The sequence below is a fragment of the Halictus rubicundus genome, chromosome 8 (assembly GCF_050948215.1).
Source record: "Halictus rubicundus isolate RS-2024b chromosome 8, iyHalRubi1_principal, whole genome shotgun sequence".
Lineage (NCBI taxonomy): Eukaryota > Metazoa > Arthropoda > Insecta > Hymenoptera > Halictidae > Halictus > Halictus rubicundus.
Genome location: NC_135156.1, coordinates 12,295,632 through 12,315,417, shown reverse-complemented (window position 1 = coordinate 12,315,417; position 19,786 = coordinate 12,295,632). Strand labels below are relative to the sequence as shown.

Here is a 19,786-nt window from a genome sequence, read left to right as displayed (position 1 = left end):
AGTCTGAGGTTCCCTTCGGGATTAGTTTCATATTAATCCGCGGCGGCGGCCACGTACAGATTCTATCCCGGATTCGGTTTACATTCCCGTTCATTCGGCTAATTGCTCGCAGTGTACTCACAAATCACGTTTATGGTGTGCGTCCGTACGACGTTCTCCGTCAGCTTGACGTTCGACGCGTCGCAAATGACGACGATGCTGCGGCTGGTCCTGTTGATGTTGAACGTCACGTTCGACGTGGTTATCCAGCCTCCCTGGGGCGCCGGCTCGGTCCTCGAGGCGTTACTTTCGAAATTGTGACCGTCCACCGTCCATTTTATGTCCGCTGGTGGGTTCGAGTTCTCTGTCGTGCAGGTGATCACCACTTGTTCGTCAGCTTTCGCCTCCGTGGGCCCGACGATTGTCACTCCGGACGGCGCAACTGGAAACAATCAGGATTAATACTCCCTGACTATCCACCCTCGAAAATTCCGTGAAATAAGTCAGCCAATAATTCACACACCGTCTCTAATTTTTGTTTTGGAGGAGCTACAATCGAATGTCCGTCGAGGGTACGATATCTCTGTGTGAAAGAAATGCGGACGGTACAGTGAATTCTCGGTATATGTCAACAACACGAGTCTTGCCAGCGTCGTGTATCGTTCAGGGGACATACCCGAACCGTGTTATGTTTACACTCCTCGGCGTCCGTGGTCTCTCGAGCTTCGTGGGTACACACCGTGCCATATATAGAGAAATCACTGTACTTGTACAAAATTCATCCCCACTCTTTTTTTCTGGCGAAGTGAAGATACCAATCGGTGGAGGTGGGAGAAAGGAATAATTATGAGACAATCGAGGGGCACTTACAGAGCACGGTGAGATCGACGTGTTCCTTGATGGGCTCGACGCTCATGATGTTCGAGACCTCGCATCTGTATCTGGCGTTGTTATCCTGGGCTTTCGCGATGATCGACAATACGCTCTCGGAGAAGCTGGCCTCGGCGCGATGCACCGTGTTGACCTGCTCGTTATTTCTGTACCAGACGATCTGCGCGGGTGGATTTCCACCCCGCGATTTGCAAGTTAGCTCCAGCTGTTGGCCACGCTTCACCGTCTCGCCTTCGGTGTATCCTTCGATGTACGGCTTGCCGGGCGGGTCTGGAAATTATTCAATCGTGCGAGTACACTGAAAGCCTGCGGCCCGCGTTATTCTTCTGCTAATGGAAAAACTTTCTTAATAAAAGTTCCCACGGGGCCGACGAATGAGGAACAGGATAAGATTAATATGTGTGCTCGCGAATTAACGTGACCGGCAATTAACGCTTTCAGATTATTCGTCCAAATTTACAAATGAACTTTTCAGTTTTGTCTGTGAAATATAGCTTTGGTGAGAATCTGCTACACGCAGCAAGGTTGGAACAGTACTCTCAGCAATCTTTATATTTCAATTTTTGTTTCATTCGATACGTTACAATTAAAATGCGTAGCACGATACTAGGAGAATTTCTGTGGCAATATCTTTGTTGATGCTTCGCAAGAAGTAATGGTGTTAATGTCAATAGTTAATGCAATTTTAATGATTTGTTTTCAGATAGAAATACAAATTGGCTACTACGAAATTAAAATTGAAATAAAACGTTTAATGTAACACGTCGAATAAATAATTTAGAAAATACCGTTTCCACTCTTCAATGCACACATATTACCACTCGCAACTTTGGGTTAAAAAATATCCAAATTTACAACGAAGAGACGTTCCATTGAATATACTCTGCAGCATCGATGAAACGGTACTTCAGTTGTTATTAAAAATAGAAATCACGGCTCCTTTCGGAAAAAAAGTATTATAATAAAAACGGTCCGAATGGCGCAGAGTGTTCAAAAGTTTCGAGTGGAAATTTTGATATCCTTTCATCGACGGATATCAAAAGGGTTTTAATAAAGCTCGCCTGTGCGTCGATGTTTGAAATTATTCTTTGACGGAAGTATGGTGTATTGAACGAGTCGAATCAATGGAGATAAACAAAACAGCAGCCTATCTAACACCTTACAGATCCGGCAGGTTCGGTTGTTGACTCTGTGATCGAACAAACTTTTATGAAATGGTCCCCGAAAAAAAAAAAACGGTCCCATTGAGTCGACTCGTTGTGCTCGCGCAGAAAGTGTTTTGACATATTTCGCTTACAAAAAACGGAAAGTTTAATGGTGGCCCTGAGGGGCATGTCGATGGGTATGGCAGGATGGTTGGCCTCGCAGGTATAGTCCATGTCGTTGTCGTCCGCCGTGGGAACAATGGTAATGGAACCGTGAGTGTCGTATTTGAGCAATTTCTTCTTGCTTTCGCCGGGCTTTTGCACTTCCTTGTCTGAAATAACAATGAACAATGCGTTTCATGACATATTTCGATAAATAGAAAATATAGGGGAAGATTGGAACGGGACAAGTGGTAGAAGGTGGTATTACAGTGTTATCTCGATATATGTCCACAACACGGGTCTACCCAGGGACATACATAGAAGATACTATTCTTTGATACACTGTCGAACGTAGGAAAGGACAGCGAGTATACCCCGCGGCAGAGGGGATAGTTCTGGGACTTTTATCCACTAGATATTTGGGACAAATATCGAGAAAAGACTGTATTTGGTATTTTTATAGATAATTATTGTATTATTAGTCCTTCAGTCCTACCATGTTTACTCATATTATGAAATATCGTACTGAGACTTTTGATAGTTTTAAACCTCAAGTGGTACAATTTTTATTCAGATATGGAAAAGTGAGTGAGATTATACGGAAAAGTGTTGAGATCGGAATCGAATAAATATAATACAAGGCAGGATAAAAGTAATTATACAGTACGTGAACGAAGAGAGTAAGACGCAACGACAAGTATGCAATTATCCATTTTGTAGACGGAATCCATTACCGTCGACGTATTCCCTGTAAGATGACCCTTTCCGTGCTTAGTTGGGCACCTCTACTCAAAATTGAAGTTCCCTTCATGCATAATAAAGACTAGACTCGACTTAATTAACAGACTATTGATTACGCTACCCCTTGATATAATACAGTCATTTAACCTCCCCGTTCGGATGGAATTGATATTAAATTATGGAGACAGAGATACCCTTTCGATAAGGACATCCACAGAACTCCTGTCTTCAGAATTAAATGCTATTAATAACTGTGGAAGACAATTGCTCAGGCAAAGGTTGCGCGGAGACAATGCGCAATGCAGTTTCACACAAACGTGCGAATTTCATTGGCCGGGACGTTTTCGCTCGAACTAATTAATTTAATTATAACTAGACTGCGGATTTTTCTTTTTCCAATAATTAAGATAAGTCGTCAGCAATGCAACGACATTCTGCATTCTCGTTAAACCTGTGTCCCTTACGATCGAAAAATTTTGATTTCGCATAAAGATCTGCAATAACGCTGCTATTCTTCGGTAACAGCAACGGGAAATCACGGGGCAGCGTTTTGAAGCTGCCAGCCGCGACGTCACATTGTTTCGGTGATATTTATTTAGGTTGTTCGCTCTCGATCGGAAACGATCGAAAGCGGGACAAAGTGTTGGCGCCGGCGGCGTTGTTAAACCGTTAAATCGTCGTCAAACAAGGCCGGACAGGCTTTTACCCAAAGTAGCGATGCCTCTTTATTTCATTTCAGAAGTCGCGACTTCCGCAACGATGTCAGTTACCGTCGCCATTAAGCGGGAAACGCGAATGCGGTCGTGCCGCTCGCAAAAACCGAGAGAGGTCATCGAATTCGCGCGATACGGGCCCGCCCGCGCATCGTTTTCAATTTTGTTTACGGAACCGGCGTCGCGCGAACTTTTTCCATCCTTTTTTTCTTATTACGCTCATCGCGTTCCCATTTCTTGAATAATGCTGCGAAGCATTGCGAAGTTATTATTAATTGTGGACAGCGATATATTGGAATTATTTACGTGTTGCAATATTGTGGTTATACGAAATAAATATTAATTATGTTTTTACTATTACAAGCGCGGTTAAAGGATAATTAAGGAAAATATCAGATAATTCAAAGAAAGTTTATTATCATCCTCATCTGGTAACTTCTTCGGGGGCTTATGACAAATTATGACAAAACTGAGTAGCTGTAATTTGACACAGTGTAGAGATTAAAAGAATTGCTAAATATATTATTTTCGACTTGGTAAAATTGTTAAAGAAAACGTTCTTAAGTGGCTCCAATATATCTTGGAAGAAATGTAGAAAATTTTAATTTTGCGTACAGATTCGCAGTCGAGATATGACATTAATAATCTGTCTTGCCAGCTGACCGCCGAAATACCGCCGGTAATCTGAAATTTAATTATGCGGCGAGGATTTTAATTACAGGCTCGACCACACCGTCCGATGTTAATGCTCGCGATCCGTGAACCGGGACCCCCGAAAAAAAAAAAAATGGAAACCGATAGCGATATTAATGTGTTTCGCTGGTTAATGGCCCCGTTCAGTAGATCTGACACGCGTCACGGGATTATTGTACGGTTAAAATGGCTGCCGCTATGTATCATCGAAAATGACAGCCCCGAAAGCGAGGTTCGAGAAACGTACGAGGTTCGAGAAAATTCGATTGAAAAATTCGCGACGATTATTTCGATGCTCGACAACGTTGTCGTTTTATTCAACGCGAAGAAGCGTTTTCTATTTCAAGCTCTATGTCTTCCAGGTGGTATCACCGAAAATACGAAGATGAAAATGCTGTAATGAGAATACTCCTCGGGGAACGTTTCTTCGTACGAACCGGGATCATTCGATCAAGCAAAGGGGTTTGGAATGCATTCCCCTCATTCTTTGAAGATTACGAAGTCTAGGTTCGAAGACTCGGAAAGTAGAATCTCTTAATACGCCACTGAGGGGGAGTCTTTTGATGAAAGAGGAACATCCCTTACCTCTTTCCGCCGTCGTATCTTTCATTTCTTTGCCGAGCATTGTGAAGATCGATATTTGAAATTCGGAATCGGAATCTGATCAGAAGTTGCGTCCGCATTCGGAAGATCTGAATTATTATTATTTTTCCGTCCACCGGTGCTCGGAACTTGGTGGCATCATTTTATCCAGTTACTTACTTCCAATCACCGTTCTTTATCAATTTTTATCGAATTAATTCGAGAAATTCGGAGCAATTGAATAACGATTTTGATATTTCGTATGATTTTAACCGGATAATTAATATCTGCGAATTATTACGCTGTTCGCTCGTCAAGCAGATACCCACCGGTTTCGCCACTACTTCGCCGGTTAATCGGGGCTGCAGGCGGATAATTCAGATTGTTCTACTAATTGCGGATCAATGTAGACAGCATGGATACAGTCGGCTGGAAGCTCGAATTAACTTAGAAAACGATAAGTTTTGGGGTGCGAGCGCGCGCGCGAGCGTGCCGGAACACGTGAGAACGACAGGAGACGAGCGGGAAGTTGCGTGTGTACAGTTAGAAGTAAACTAACTCGGAAGGGGACTTAGTTGTAAACTAGTAGTAAACCACTGAAATTTTGCCTCGAAGTATGAAATCCGATTGGCGGATGGCTGCCGTGCGGGAACGTGCCGTTCGAATTCGTCTTTCATTTCCAGGACCGCCCAAGAAGTTCTCCCTGTTTCGCGCGCGCGAGACAAGACCGAAACTAGTTCAACCAGGTTTTAAACAATTTTACCATTCAGCCGCCCGTCGACGTACCCGGAGTTCCGCAAAATTAACGAACGAGTTCATGGTGCGCTGCATTTTCTACGGTGAATTCTATCAGCGTCAACTCGCGAGCGTAACTTCGTCAAGGCGATCAAATCGGATGAAACACCCCCGTATGCGAACTCGCGAGGACACCGAAGCGGTACAAAACAATCATTTCATACACGTTTCGTTCGCAATTTCATTGCTGCGGCAACGTTTCATCGAATAGTTTAGTAAACAGAGCCATTAACGTTTCATAATTAGACGATACTTCAACATTCTTTAGCCGAATTGATCTAAGCCGAACGGACCTACACGATCTTAGTCAGTCCTCCTATCCCCTCCATTGGGGGCCACGTGTAAACGTGCCGCCGTAATCCGAAACCGGATCGGGTGTATCGGTGTGAACCACTACTAAACCAATTACAAAACTTCTTTATTTTTCATTATTTTTTTATGCGACTTTTGCCAACTTATTCGTGACATTTTTCGCTATTCCTCACGGTTCCGCCGCGTACTAAGCAGAGAGAGGGCAATTTTTCCCCTCAATTTGTGCTCCCTCCCCTCTTCTGTCGACGCTGGCCCTACACGATCTATGTCACGTCGCGGACCCGAGGATTGGGCTTAGATCAAGACTTTACTGTAGTATTACTGTAAAACCCGAACCCGTGTTCTACTACAATCGGCAACATTGCTATGAAACGTGAAAAAATGTAAAAATAAGAAAACTTATTGTGTAGTATCCTTTTGTAGCACTTTAAAGTTAAAAGTTTATCTGAAATTGCCTGGCAAGCATGCTGTAACATCGCGAGTTTCTTTTAGTGTAATAGTTTGCGTTCGTTCCATGACAACTGACTTTTCATTTTCCAAGAAATCCGACCTGTTTCCATGGCAGCAGTGGAAAACATTTTCGAGGCCAATTCTCTCCCGGCAGAAATTATTTTCCATTTCGGTGGGAAGGAACAATTTCACCTGCTACACGTGTAACAACATTTTTTGCACATCCCTCTTCATTCCATTCCTCTTGTTAACAAATTAGCCCGTTTCCCCGTAACACTACAGCGAAGTGTAAAAATAATGTTACCTCGTAATTACCACGCGAGCTAATATTTGCCGCATTGTAACCAGCGAGGATGAGCACGATAAGCCGTTCACCGTTCTTGTAATTAGCGTAATAAATTAATCAGATAATTCGGTTTTATTCCGGATTCGCCGAACTTCCGGAAAGTATTATTAGCTCAGTGAAAATTAATTTAACTTTTTACTTCGTTTCGTTTCGTTTCGTTCGTACGGTGTACCGTGATATTATTTAAATTAATTCGTCCGAGCTGAATGTATCTGAGCGGAAGCTAGTTTTGTCTTTCGTACGATCATTTTCAGATAACTCCGCATCCTGTTTAAAATCTCTTTGATTATACGTTAGCCGGAATAACGAAGCGGGAGTTTGGGCATCTTTCTCCGGCGGATTTTATGTGGCACAACAAATAGGTGCCGGTTCATTAGAACATCGTGGTCTGAATGGAATCGAGGTCGCAAGCGCTTAAACATCCATTCGAGACTGCCACAGACGGTTTCTTTTTTTTTCCCTTTTTTTATCAAAGTAGCCACTTGCTTTGCCGGATTTATCAAAGAGTACGAGCGTGTCCTGCGGACCAAAAGATCCGTGTCATCGCTCCTTTCCCACTTGTTACGTCTTTGAGCGGGGATAGTTGCTTTTGTAGAATGTCAGGACCACTTGGGTCGCGTCTATTCCAAAACTTTTATGATCTGTTCCCGCACGCTTTATCGCGCGTGATAGTTCTTGGATTCCTTCCGCCCTTCTATCCGCGCCGCCGGATAAATTTTTCAAGAATTTCGTGCCACCGGACTGACGGATACGAGCTCTCCTATTTTTTTTATACCGCGGCTCCAATTTTCAGAATCTTCGTTCTGCCACAGGAAGAAAATTTTCTGCGTCCTTTTTGTTACTTCTCTCGCATCTCAAAGCTGTCCTTTCCAACGAGAATCCATGTGGAATGATACATCTGCCTTTGCTTGGTGGATTTGTCAAACTAATCCAGCATTAGGTTACATTTTCTAACGTTGTTTTCACAAAATGAGAATTTTCTACCTGAATTGGTTCAACTAAAAATGCTTTTACATTTTTTCCAACCTATTGTTACGATTGATACGGCTTCCAAGCAAAAGTATTTTCTATCGTGGCGAGTGTACTTGGATTACAGAGGTTAAAAATCTTCGCGCAGCCTGTACGACGATAGATAAAAGTTTCAAGCAGCTCGAACAAGTACTGCAAACCATAGTTACGACCCTGGAGATCATGAAATGTTAACTATGTTGGAGGTGCACGAGGAGAAAGGAATATGGGGCGAACACAGAGGGAAGTGCATTGTTGGAAAGGATATAATGGAGCAACTAAGACACTCTATTAAGTTATTCTCTAGCGTGCTTTTGGAAAAAAAGATAAAACATCGCCGAGCAGAATGGACCGCGTTTATTTATTAACTCGGCCAGAAAAATGATTTGGAGCTCTGAGAAGGAAGGAAACCGGCCATGTCCTTCTAGAAAGGGGATTTTCGAAGAAGCGTCCACTGAATTCAAGAGAACGGTTAATCTTTACCTGAGGAAACCAGAAATTTTGAACTTTTTTTTATGTAATCCTGGAGTTTTTGGCGAGAAAATGCTGAAAACCCAAGTTTTAATGTTAGGAATTCACCGATTCAAAGATTATGCGTGTTTCAAGTTCAGCGATTTTAAGCGCTTTTGACAGGTAAGGGCGCCGCCATCTTGGTATGTACTCGACGTTGCGGGTCGTCTAACGAGTGGATAACGTCGATAACATAAAAAACACTGATCATATCATTATTACTCATCTTTACACACGCATAACTTTTGAGCTACTGATCTCCCAGGATTAAAACTTGGATTTTCGGAATTTTCACCCCAAGGTCTACAGGATTACACAAGGCAAAGTTAAAAATTTCTGGTTTGCTGAAGTAAAGTTTAGCCAAGCGAACAAATAGTAAATCTGCTTTCAAATCTGCTCAAATTATAAATCATGTTCGCACATTAACACCAATTTCTATGTATTTGTGTCTTGAACTTGTTTACGAATTGTGTGATTACTGGACTGTGAATTTATGCAGTCATGACAAAAATTGATAGAACAAATGCAAAACATGGAGAACATGAAAGGAGTTTAACAGAATTGTTGGACGAAAGGAAATAAATGTTTTTCTCCGGCTAGGTCTCGAAAAACTTAATTATCTCGGTGTTCACGTTTACGGGACTGACATCGGCCTTCGAGTTTTAAATAAAGTGCTCGCGTTCAGGGAAAAGTCCATTAATTTCTCCAGCAGGGGGTTCCAAAAAATCGCGTTTAAACTGACGATTCCTCGATCGATAATTACCAGCGCTCTCTCTCTCTCTCTCTCTCTCTCTCTCTCTCTCTCGTTGTCGTCGCAAGAAATCAGCCTTTCAATATTTATTCCTTCCGGCCGGCGCATTTATGCGGTTCGGTGTCTGAAGCATCGAACAAACGAAGGGATAAACAGATTCTTCGGGTTGATTAAACCGCGAGAACCGCAGCGGCGTCCATGGGATTTAAATAAAGATAACGACCGCCGTTGGACGGCCGGCTGTCAGGATCTCTTTCATATTCATTAATTATTGCACAGAATCCGGCGGTGGAAAACGGGAATGGCGGAGTCTTTGCTCGTCGAACCATTATGGCCTTTTTACTTTTTTTTTTCTTCTCTCCCCCCACCACGGTTCCCTGCCTATTACTTCTGCTTCCGCGGCACACTCATCTTTTATAACATTTCCCTTCTCCACGGCCGATGTTTTCTTCTATCTGGAAGCAAGCACAGTTCGGCCGGATCGATAGAGTTTCGATAGAACCGATTTTACTTTTGAAAATTGCTTCTTCATCTCCGCCATGATCGAGGGAAAGAAAGCCACGGCAGCCTCCCATCCCTCGAAACCTCCATCTTGCTTTCCAGCCCTCTTCGTTCCCAACGAGTTGTTGTTCCGACACCCCGGGAGCCCCGAGACTTTAATTGTCAGTAAAAATGGATTAAGGAGAATTAGGTTCGGAAAGGTCTGCTTGAATCGACGCAGGGAATCCACTTTAACCGTTGCTTTTCTGCCCGATCGATTGACTGATGTTCATCGGGATTAACGTGGCAGCATCTCCGGACCCAGCCCCGGGTCCCGGGTCTTAGGGATCCGCTGAAATAGTCTCTGTCGGAGCACTCTCTCTCTCTCTCTCAACTATCAAAGTTTATGTTTACGTCCGGATTGCTTCGTAGGATTTTCTATTTAGTCCTCGAAGAATGTTCAGTTTATTGTCCAGTCGGATCCCCGGTTTTCGAACGCTTGGAATTTTATGGTGCACCTTTTCCTCGTGGGCTAGATCGCTAATTGTTCTGCACTTCTCTGAACTTCATTAAGTCCACCGGGATCACGGCTCGTGCGAATAAAATGTCTGCTCTTGGAATCGTTTAGTCTCCAAATAGCTATGCATGATTTTAGAACCATTTCAAACTATTACCATTTCATAACTAAATTGCGGTTTGTATGAACTATATGTACCACGTTTGCAACACTAAAAGTCGAGAGTTTAATTTAATAATTTAAAATCCTATGCTACCAACAGACTGCGGATCCCACGCATTTATAACAACAATTAATAGGTGGTGTTTGAAGTAATGCAAAATTTGAAAGAATTTGAAGACATCGATGTACCATTTTCAACGTGTCAGAATTATCAAAGAGAAAACAATTTTATATTTAGCTCCTGTTCCTGTTACAACATCCAGTTTAATTTACTTAATTTCACTATGCACGGAATGCTCGAACGCATACGTCGAAGTATTTGTACTTTGAAACATGAAAGTTCGAATGATTGTTCAACAATTACAGGAGGGTTAATGTTTCGTTCGAAACATTGCTGTTCGGTAATTGTTCTATCCCGCAGAGCAAGCGGCAGGCTTAACAGGCATTCGCAGGCTCGTTTCTTTTAAATTGAAAGGATGAAAGGCTCCTTGAACGAAGACTTCCGGCTCCTATTTATTTAAATTTGATTAATGGAGGCCCGGCGGAACGCTCCCATAGGTCCCCACCGGGGGCAAAATAAAATTGACTTTTGTAATCCGTGATCGAGTAAACAAAGATTAATCATAGCTCGCGCGGGAAGATTGTGCCAGGGAAGGAAGGACTTAATTTCGGCAAGAAAGCTCATTCGTCTCGTGCCCTTTCTTCTACCGTCAGTCTGTGTCAATTATTTCTGCTCGATCTATCTTGTCGAGTCTCGAGTCTTGCCTCGTTTTGTTATTTCGCCGGGAACTGTCGTTACTTTTCCGTGTTAAGCCGTACAAAGCTGAACTGTAGCTTGGCTTTTTGTTGTTTCATGGAGTTACCGTGGCACTATACGTAGAACAAAGTCAGCGGTGTATCGGTGATGGAATGGTTCTAGTTTATGAGAGACAGATGTACAACAAGTAAATGTCATTCGCCGACAAATATTTTTCGTTGTCCGATTGCTATTTTGTCTTTCTGCAAAATTAAAATCTTCGTAAATTCCTTCTCCTTTCGTAATTCTAATATCTAATTCTAATTCTTTTTTACTCTGTCAAATTCCAACCGCTCAATTTTATTAATAAGCTCAAAATCACGATATTTCTAAATTCTTTTAATTCTTCGACTGCTTTCACAATTATTTTTTTCATAAAATCCGCTGTCTACACGTCACTACTTGTACATATTTAGAATGTACAAAACGAAAATGTTTCAATAATTATTACAGCGTTTAAAAATAAAACCAATAGGTCCCGCACTTTCATAAAATAATTCAAACAATTTTCAGTGGAGTTTCGTTTAATTCCTTTGTTTCTCAGCCTCAGAAATCCTCAAAATCATGACATAATCCGTTGCATATAATGTTTAACGTAGACCAATCGTAAATGTCTGATGCCGAGTATTCGGTTTCCGTGTAATTCAATTAATTCCTTTGAGGAATTCCGATGCATGGAGTATACACGAAAATTCTGTATGGCGGTATGCCCGAAAGAGCCTGTAAATAAGGTTCCCGGACAAAACCCTAGATACATCTTCTTATGCAAAGAAGTCTCTCAGGATAAAGCTCGATATAAATTGTCCTTTTAAAGGACCCTGATGCTCGTCGACTCTTACCCGGAAAGATAAGGACTCGGGAACGCGTAATGATACTTCGGCAATTTGATGGGGTAGGATGCGGGTGGGATCGATGAATTGACTTACCGCCCTCGATCGAGATCGGCGTGATGCTGGCGTCGCCCCCTTTGATTTGCACGTTTCCGCGATACCAGACGATCGTCGCAGCTGGTTTCGCGGATCTGACGATGCACTCGAGACGCCGCGATTCGCCGACTTTCACCTCGATGGTCTCCTTGTTCGGGTGGTTGCTGATTTCCACTTTTTGCGGCGGCGCTGCAACAAAAATCAAACAACTCACGGTTATTGTAGTCGAAATTGGAACCTGAACAACCTTCGAGCTCGCCCGAAAATGTTGCAGACGCATTGATTCAACTGCATGCTCATTGCTCATTTAAATATTGTACTAAAAACTCTGAACAAGTTTGGAATCTATACGATTTTTATCGGAATAATATCAGAAGGGTAGATATTTAGCAAAATTTAGTAAATTCACATTGTAGCAAATTAAGTAGCAAAATTTTTAGATCGCAGAAATATTTATTTATTGATGTATTATTGCTTTAAACCAAGCGAGATCACAGAAATAGTCACATTTAATAGTCGCAAAGTCTGTGCACCGTTCGCCAGTATGCATGCCGAAGCGACATTTATGTATCTCGTTATGTAACACTCGGTAAATATAAGAATGGCCTGTGTAACGTCTGGGGAGAATGGCAGAAAATAGAATGTTCCTTTGTTTGCGTGTATATTTACACGTAGAAATTGTTTAACACTTCTTTGAGCATCTTAGGTCGCGTCAATAAGGTAATCGCGCATAAACTTTTCCGCATCGTTATGTTTCTTGCGAACAGAGAAGAACACTTCCGGGATACTATTCTAGATTCCGTCGTCGATATTCGCATTAGTCGATACATCGATACAGCGAAACGTAGTCGGTTTTTTAAAATAGCCGCGCATTATTAATATCTGCACTAAATGTTCATTCAGATTAAATATAGTTGGTTGGATATTATAATCTCCAGCCCAGTTTAGCCGGCGAAGTTAGTTTCAGTCCATTTAATTTTCCTACAAATGAAAAAAGGAAAAAAAAAAGAACAGAACCGTCACTGTATTTTTATTTCGAAGACACACATCCCGATTTTATTTTCTAACAGCAAGTCGAAGCTTGTTTCGTGTCAATAGCAAATTATTCGACGTCGAATTTCGGTCAGTAATTCGCACAAGTGGTGCATGAACAGAAAGTGACATTCATATCGTTGATGTGCATAATTGTGGATTTTAGATTTTTCCAGGTCAATGAAATGATTGAGCAAAGAAATAAATGCTCTGTCTTGTAACGAATCCAGACAATAGTAATAGATAAGTAAGAATCAATGTCGAGAAAATGTCAAGCACAGAAATTATGATTGAACAGTCGACTCAAGATATACCAGATATTTATTATCTCCGGAGAGCCTTTCTTCGCCGATAGAAATTTCCGAAACAGCTCGCAGGGGTATTTGCCCATCCCCCGCGATACTTGGCAACGACCGAGAGAGAGACGATTCAGTTCGTAAAAATGTCGGTCGGTTTTCCCGTCAGCGTTTCGACCGCGGAACGGATCCCCGCAGAATCCCGAAGAAACGGAGGGAAAACACAAACGCATTGACCAGGAAACTCCGTAGTAACGGTTATTTGCCACTTCATTTGGCCTGATGCAACGCGCTGTCGATCGGCGCATCGTTCAGGAAGAGCTTCCATCTAGGAAGCTCGCTATCGATATTGGTAAATACGTTTTCGACCAACAGCAGCCGCCGCTGCCAACCGATGGAGCGGCACCGTTACGAACAGCTTTTGATTCGCGATTCATCTTCCGCGGCGTTCTTCGCGATACGAGTATTAGACAGGGAATAGAAAATTAAACGTGGCTGCTGATACGATCCCGGATAAATTCGCACCTGCGTGCTCCGCTTCCGCATTACGTCACGAAATTACCAGGATTTCTCCCGATCTAGATAGCCCTGGCGGTTCCTGCTGGTTTAGATTGTAGCTGGTTTTTTTTTTGGTGGAATTGATGCGTTCGTTGTTTAGATGGCAATACAGTTAAGGTGGTAATTGCTGGACCGCGGTATTCCACTTTCATAGGCCGTTTATTAAAAACTGAATTCGGAGAAAAATCTCTTTCGCTAATCAGAAGATTCGTTGCAAGAAAACTAAACTAAAAATGTCGTTTTCTTTTTCGTAATAATATACATAAATTTAGAATATTTCATACATTTGTGCCCTGCCATAAACTTGTAAAGATCCACAGTTAGAAAATGAGTTTGTCGTGTGATATGGATGTGTCTGCAAGTTTCGAAGAAAGTAATTTAACTTGTGTATAAAAGATCGGTGACCGAGAAGTAAGAGTTTCGGAAAGTTTATGGCTATATTGACCACGAGAATGAGATCCAGTGTTCGTCGCGTTGCCTTCGTTAGGCCACCGGCTCCGTCGTCAGCCCCGAAATTCGATGAAACGCGACGTCGACGCCGTTTTTCCCCTCTAACAAACAACATTACGGTTTTTCCATTCACGGTCCACTCGGCCGAGAGAATTTATGGCATCGCAGTCCTAATTCCGTGGGGAGGATGGTATTGATAACAGAGCGCCGGGCGATATATACCGCCGGGAAAAACCGTGTGCAGCGGTCCTCCTAAGGAAACCGCGAGGAAAAATAAAGATTCCTTTCTGGCCGTCGGTTTTTCTCCCGATTCCCCTAATCTGCACGCTCTCGGGGACACACCGACAATTTCGCCAGATAAAAACGAACGTAGACGGATGTTCCGGTTTCCATTCCGGAAAGAACCCGGCCAAACGGACTGTAGCGTCTTCTCTCCATGAGAATTACGCCGGGGCGAAGGTATTCAGGGAATAATAGGTGCCATATTTTCCGTGAGGCTGTCCACCGCGATAACAGCGTCACTAAACCGTGTTTTCCATTCCCCGGTGTCCGCGCGCGCTTTCGCCACTTAAACGAGAGCATCTTTTTCCTTTCCTAATTTCGCCTCTATTTCCTCTTCCTGGTATTGCCGTTACTCCGGCCTCCGCACAGCACCTTCTCGAACTCATGCTAGTCTCATACGTGACTACATTTTCCCCCTTTGCGAGGCACGCGTCTCTTGACGTTCTATATCCCCGCTCCTGCACGCCAAAAGCAATCTCCGACGACGGGGAAGGGTGTTCAATGTTAATTCGAGGTTACGCTTCGGCTTAAATATTCCCTTCGCGGCGAGCGAAAAACTCGACGCGTGTCTTGCCACATTGTTATTGTTCCGCGGGCCGCTCGAGAATCAAGTTTGAAAGCCCTTTTCGGGATAATTTATGCGAATACGGGGAATCGGATTTGCCGCGGGACGCACGAGCATAAAGCCGAGTGTGCGAGGAATTGTTTGAAGCTCTTCCAGAATTTTGGTATAACGTTTTTTTTTTAAATATCTTGCTTCGGCGGTTGGTAAAATGCAATCAGTGGATTTGTATGTAAATTATGTAATTATGTACAGTGGTCCATCTACGTTGCGCGAAATTGTCTTAGGCGAGAATGAATGGAGGTCGGTAAAACGAGACCAGGATAATTATATTACTATTTGTTTTTCGAGACTGCGAAATTTAGTGTTCAAATACTTTCTGGATCAACCGTAACTACGTATTGATATTTGTTGTGAGCTCTTTTTTATATTTCTTACATTGTATAAATCTTGCTTATCTCGGCATAGTTTCGCGCGTTTTTTCTCTCGAAAAGATTGCATTCTTCGCAGCACAAATCCCTAGTCGAACATCAAAAGCAAACCGGAACAGGTTGGCCCGTTATTCAACTTTGCAATCCATTTTTACATGTAACTGTTCCGCGACGCGTACAACAAAACGATTTGTCAATCGCGCCGTATTTCGCGAAAACCGCAACGAGTCGTCGATCAATCAAAAATGTTTAATTTCACCCGGATCGAAAAAAAAAATACAGAAAAATTCAGAAAATACAGAAAAACGCATCCTCGCTGTTTTGTTTTCAATTATTTTTCTGATGTAACTTTTAGGATCGCGTTCGTGACAGTTTTCTGATTAAAACGACACCAAACACGATACAATTTGGACCATGTTCGGTTGCTTGGTCCGCGAGATAATGGAGCCTCGATTATCCGAACAGATTGGGAGAACGTGGATCATTCAATGGAACAGTCACGTGACTACTAGATTATATCTCTACCGATTTGTACGATGAATGTTCTACATGGATCGCTCTAGATTGAGCTGTTTACGTGTGAAACGCGTGACAGTGGAGAATGTACATATCGGTTCGGATAATCGAGGTTCCACTATCTCATAAATTACAGAAGTGAAAATTATCCAAACCGCATCGTGTTTGGAGTCGTTTCAATCAGAAAAACGTCACGAATTTACTAGCAAAACTTTCATAAAAGAAAATCATTGAAAACAAACAATACCTGCCACTGGTCTTGAACCATTGTGCACGCTGAGTCTTTTCTAGATTCAACGCCAGAGGCGGAAGAATAGCGTCCGACGAGAGTGACATCTGAAGTTTGCCCATCTATCGAGGCATTACTGTACCGCGGACCGAAAGATAAGTCGTAGATTGCCGGGGAACCAGACGCACCGCGGATAAAGCGATTCGCGTTCCTTCCTCCCGGCAACCTGTTTCTCGTTATTCCCCACCGGGTTGTCGTGCTACCCCGGTCCTCTGCCAGGGACGCAACAAAATTGAACGCGATTTCGCGGCGCGTGTCGTGCGCGGAGAAACGCCTATTTTACATTTTCTAGAACAGTGAGCTGGAAGTTCAGCAATATCGCCGGATCGTGGGATTGCAGTGATGTCGACAAAATGGGGAACAGTTGAATGGTGGTGTGCGGGGGTTGGCTCGAAGGTACAAGGGCGTAGGGGGGGCGGTGTGTCGGGGGTGCAGGGGACGAGGAAATAACGGCGGATTCACGCGTTGCGTTCCCGAGGGTTGTAGAATCGCGCGAAGAATGGACTAGACGGCGACGGACGCACAAACCGAGGGATGTGCGGCAGGGGCGCGCGGAAGGGATCGAGGGGAGGAGTTGTTTCAGGGTTTAGTGATAATTGAATGAGCGAACGTTGTATCGCCACGGGATTTGGAAGCGAACCGGTATTGAGTGCGCAAACTGCGTCTGAAAAGTTCTCGGACTGTTTGATGCAACGTGCGTCGGCGGGGCTGCGGGGGTGCGGGTTGCGAAAGGGGGATGAAAGAGAGCGGAAGCATACCGACGCACGCGAACCAATCCATGGAGAAGAAAGGAGATCCTACGAAGCGAGCTTCCATCGGCGGAGGGAGAAAACTAATTATTTTCCTTCTGTCAAGAGGCACCGGAGCTTTCCTCCCCCTGCCCCACCCCACCGCCTGACGCTGCCACCCCCATCGCAGGAAGCGGTTGTCTCCTTCCGTTTTTTCTTCGTTTTTCTTTTCGGTACACGACCGTGCGTGTTTGTCGAGGCAATCGATCCGTTCGACGAGAATTGATAGAATGCTGGTCTCCGCCGGTGACGGGATTGAATTCGTCGGGGGAAAAAGTTGGCGAGCGATGATACGCGAATCATGGGCCCTGTTAAGATTGTGCCAGCGAAATCGTGGGAGTCGTTCGGCATTATAGTCCGTATTACGACGAGACTGCTTTTGCACGTGTCGCAAGACGGCAATTAATTTGCATTTATACTCCACGCAACACTAATTTTTTTATTGAACATGTTAAGAAAACAATTTTCCATTTGACTGCGGTTTGTCGCAATTCAGGCAGACAATTTTTATTTTGCATAAAGATCTGGTCATTGGACTCCGGATTTTATGCATTTACAACAAATATTGGTAGTTTCTTCAACTCCTCCGTTTCCCGCAATCAATGGACAAGATTTTTATTTTGCATACAGATCCACTGTCTCGTACTCATACTTCGAACCACTGTATCTCACAAAGGAAAGAAGCTGTTGTAATTAATCAACCACCGCTGTTTCGAGTGAACTTAGAATTACCGCGTACGCTAATTTTGGAAAAAAGTTTGAGCTTCAGGAGTTTCGGTTGCGGCGGTTGTTCGATCGAGCTCAATTTCCTGGCCGATGCGATGGAAAACCCAATGGAAATGAATTTGCCCGGTTCCGCGTTACGATTTCTCCGGTGCCGCCCCTGTAATCGGCACCGGAGAACGAGCTTCTAAATGATGCAAAGTATTTCTGAATAATGCATGGCGGCCCCGTGCACTCAGGGACACGCGAGCGGTACAAGTAACGCATTAACAAGCGGCGTTAGAAGTGCAGGCCGCACGCGGTCGGACATAAAACCGTGTAGAACAGGGGCAAAACGCTTTTGCGCGGAAACTAGGCCGCGGCAACTTTCTCGGTTTTCACGTTTTCAGGTACCCTCCCGAGGTCCGGCCATGTTTCTTTGCTTCTGCGGCCCCGGATATACCGTGCATCCGGCGAACACTATGCTTCTTACCGCCGCGAACTTCTTTGAAATATTCAGCGATCGTCACCGTCGATCGTTACCTGGATCTTCTGGCCTGTCCTTCGTCTTAAAACAATGATATTGCGTAGTCCGAATGATGGAGAATACGTATGCAAAAGATCGATGCAGCCATGCGACTTTTTAAAAAGAATTTCCAATAAAACCGATGAAATGACAGTTCGTTTTCACGTCACGGTATATTGTGTCCAATAAATAAATAGACAAATGCAATTTAGGAAAATGTTTTCTTGTGGAGCAAGGATGTACCTATGCGCATCTCACGAAATTTAATTTCCGTATTAGCAACAGTTTGTTATAAAAGTCGCTTTTATAACTGTCCCCAACTTAGAGGCGAGAGAAATGATTTGGTAATCATTCTTTAGAAGTATTACTCCCAGGCACGAGCAATTGAGTAATTAGTCCCAATTAGTGGTCCAGGATTTTCTCAAGAAGATGGTAATATATTTAAATGCGACATATGTATATCCCCATCCTTGTGCTCGACGAAATTCGGTATCAGGAACAATGATGAATACAATTAACCCTCGTGCACAATTCGGGTCAATGCGATTCCGAAATGGTCCTCAAGCTATACTTTCTACAATCAAAAACGTATAAATTAATAAACGTCTAAACAACGCCGACAGTCGAGCAACTAATTTCTTTTCTGCAAATCAACGTCGCAATTTAATTTCCGGAACGCTGCAGTTGTCTAAACAGTACCGAAGGGTTAACGAAGCGTGTCTCCCCGTCTTCCTCGAGCCGAGCAATAAATTTAACGCAGCCAATAATGAGTTACCCTACGATGCTCCCAATAACGCTGCTTTGATATATTGTGCAGAGAGAATATTATAAATATAATGGAACGAGTGCTCTTCCTACATAGATTTATGATATAAATTTCAAACTGCCGGTGAACTATTAAGCCTGTCCTTTTTTTAAACAGGATAAAGTGTTCTTTTAACGTGCGCCAACCGTACTAATTTCCCTGTAATAAGTTCCAAACTATTTGTTACCGGCGGACCCGAACGCAGGACACATCGCGGACCGTTAAAAGGGTAAAGTGCATTAGCCTTGCTCGCAACCCGTTCGTTGCAACTTAATTAACTACCGCAACCCTTATTGGCACACAGGTGCGCCCATATGTCACCGGCTTTCCTAAATTTGGTAGCAACCTCTCAAAATCTGCTGGACACACAGCTGATCACTAGACTGATGTTTATGCAAAAATGTTTGAAGTCGGCTGTGGGAAATAGAGGTTAGATGAAAATGTATTTCTTCTTTCAATAATTTTAACAAGTCGGTAATAATGTAACAATATTTTTAAACTCTTCAGATGTCTACAGTCTTGTTTTATAATGGTATCCTGGGGTCCTAGAAAACTGTACACTGACATTTGTATCAGTATTACAAGAGAAT

The 19,786-nt window shown here is 43.2% G+C and overlaps 1 protein-coding gene across 2 annotated transcripts in view; it reads right to left on the bottom strand.

Annotated features, from left to right (window-relative positions):
* The window catches only part of Sns (sticks and stones), a 495,626-nt gene that overhangs the window by 16,849 nt on the left and 458,991 nt on the right, over window positions 1-19,786 (bottom strand). For both annotated transcript variants that reach the window (XM_076791467.1, XM_076791466.1), the window contains exons 4-7: window positions 11,960-12,148; window positions 2,168-2,347; window positions 850-1,140; window positions 122-421 (exon numbers count right to left, since the gene is read on the bottom strand). In XM_076791467.1, the coding sequence (XP_076647582.1) occupies window positions 122-421; window positions 850-1,140; window positions 2,168-2,347; window positions 11,960-12,148 (960 nt within the window). The remainder of the gene's footprint in view (window positions 1-121; window positions 422-849; window positions 1,141-2,167; window positions 2,348-11,959; window positions 12,149-19,786) is intronic.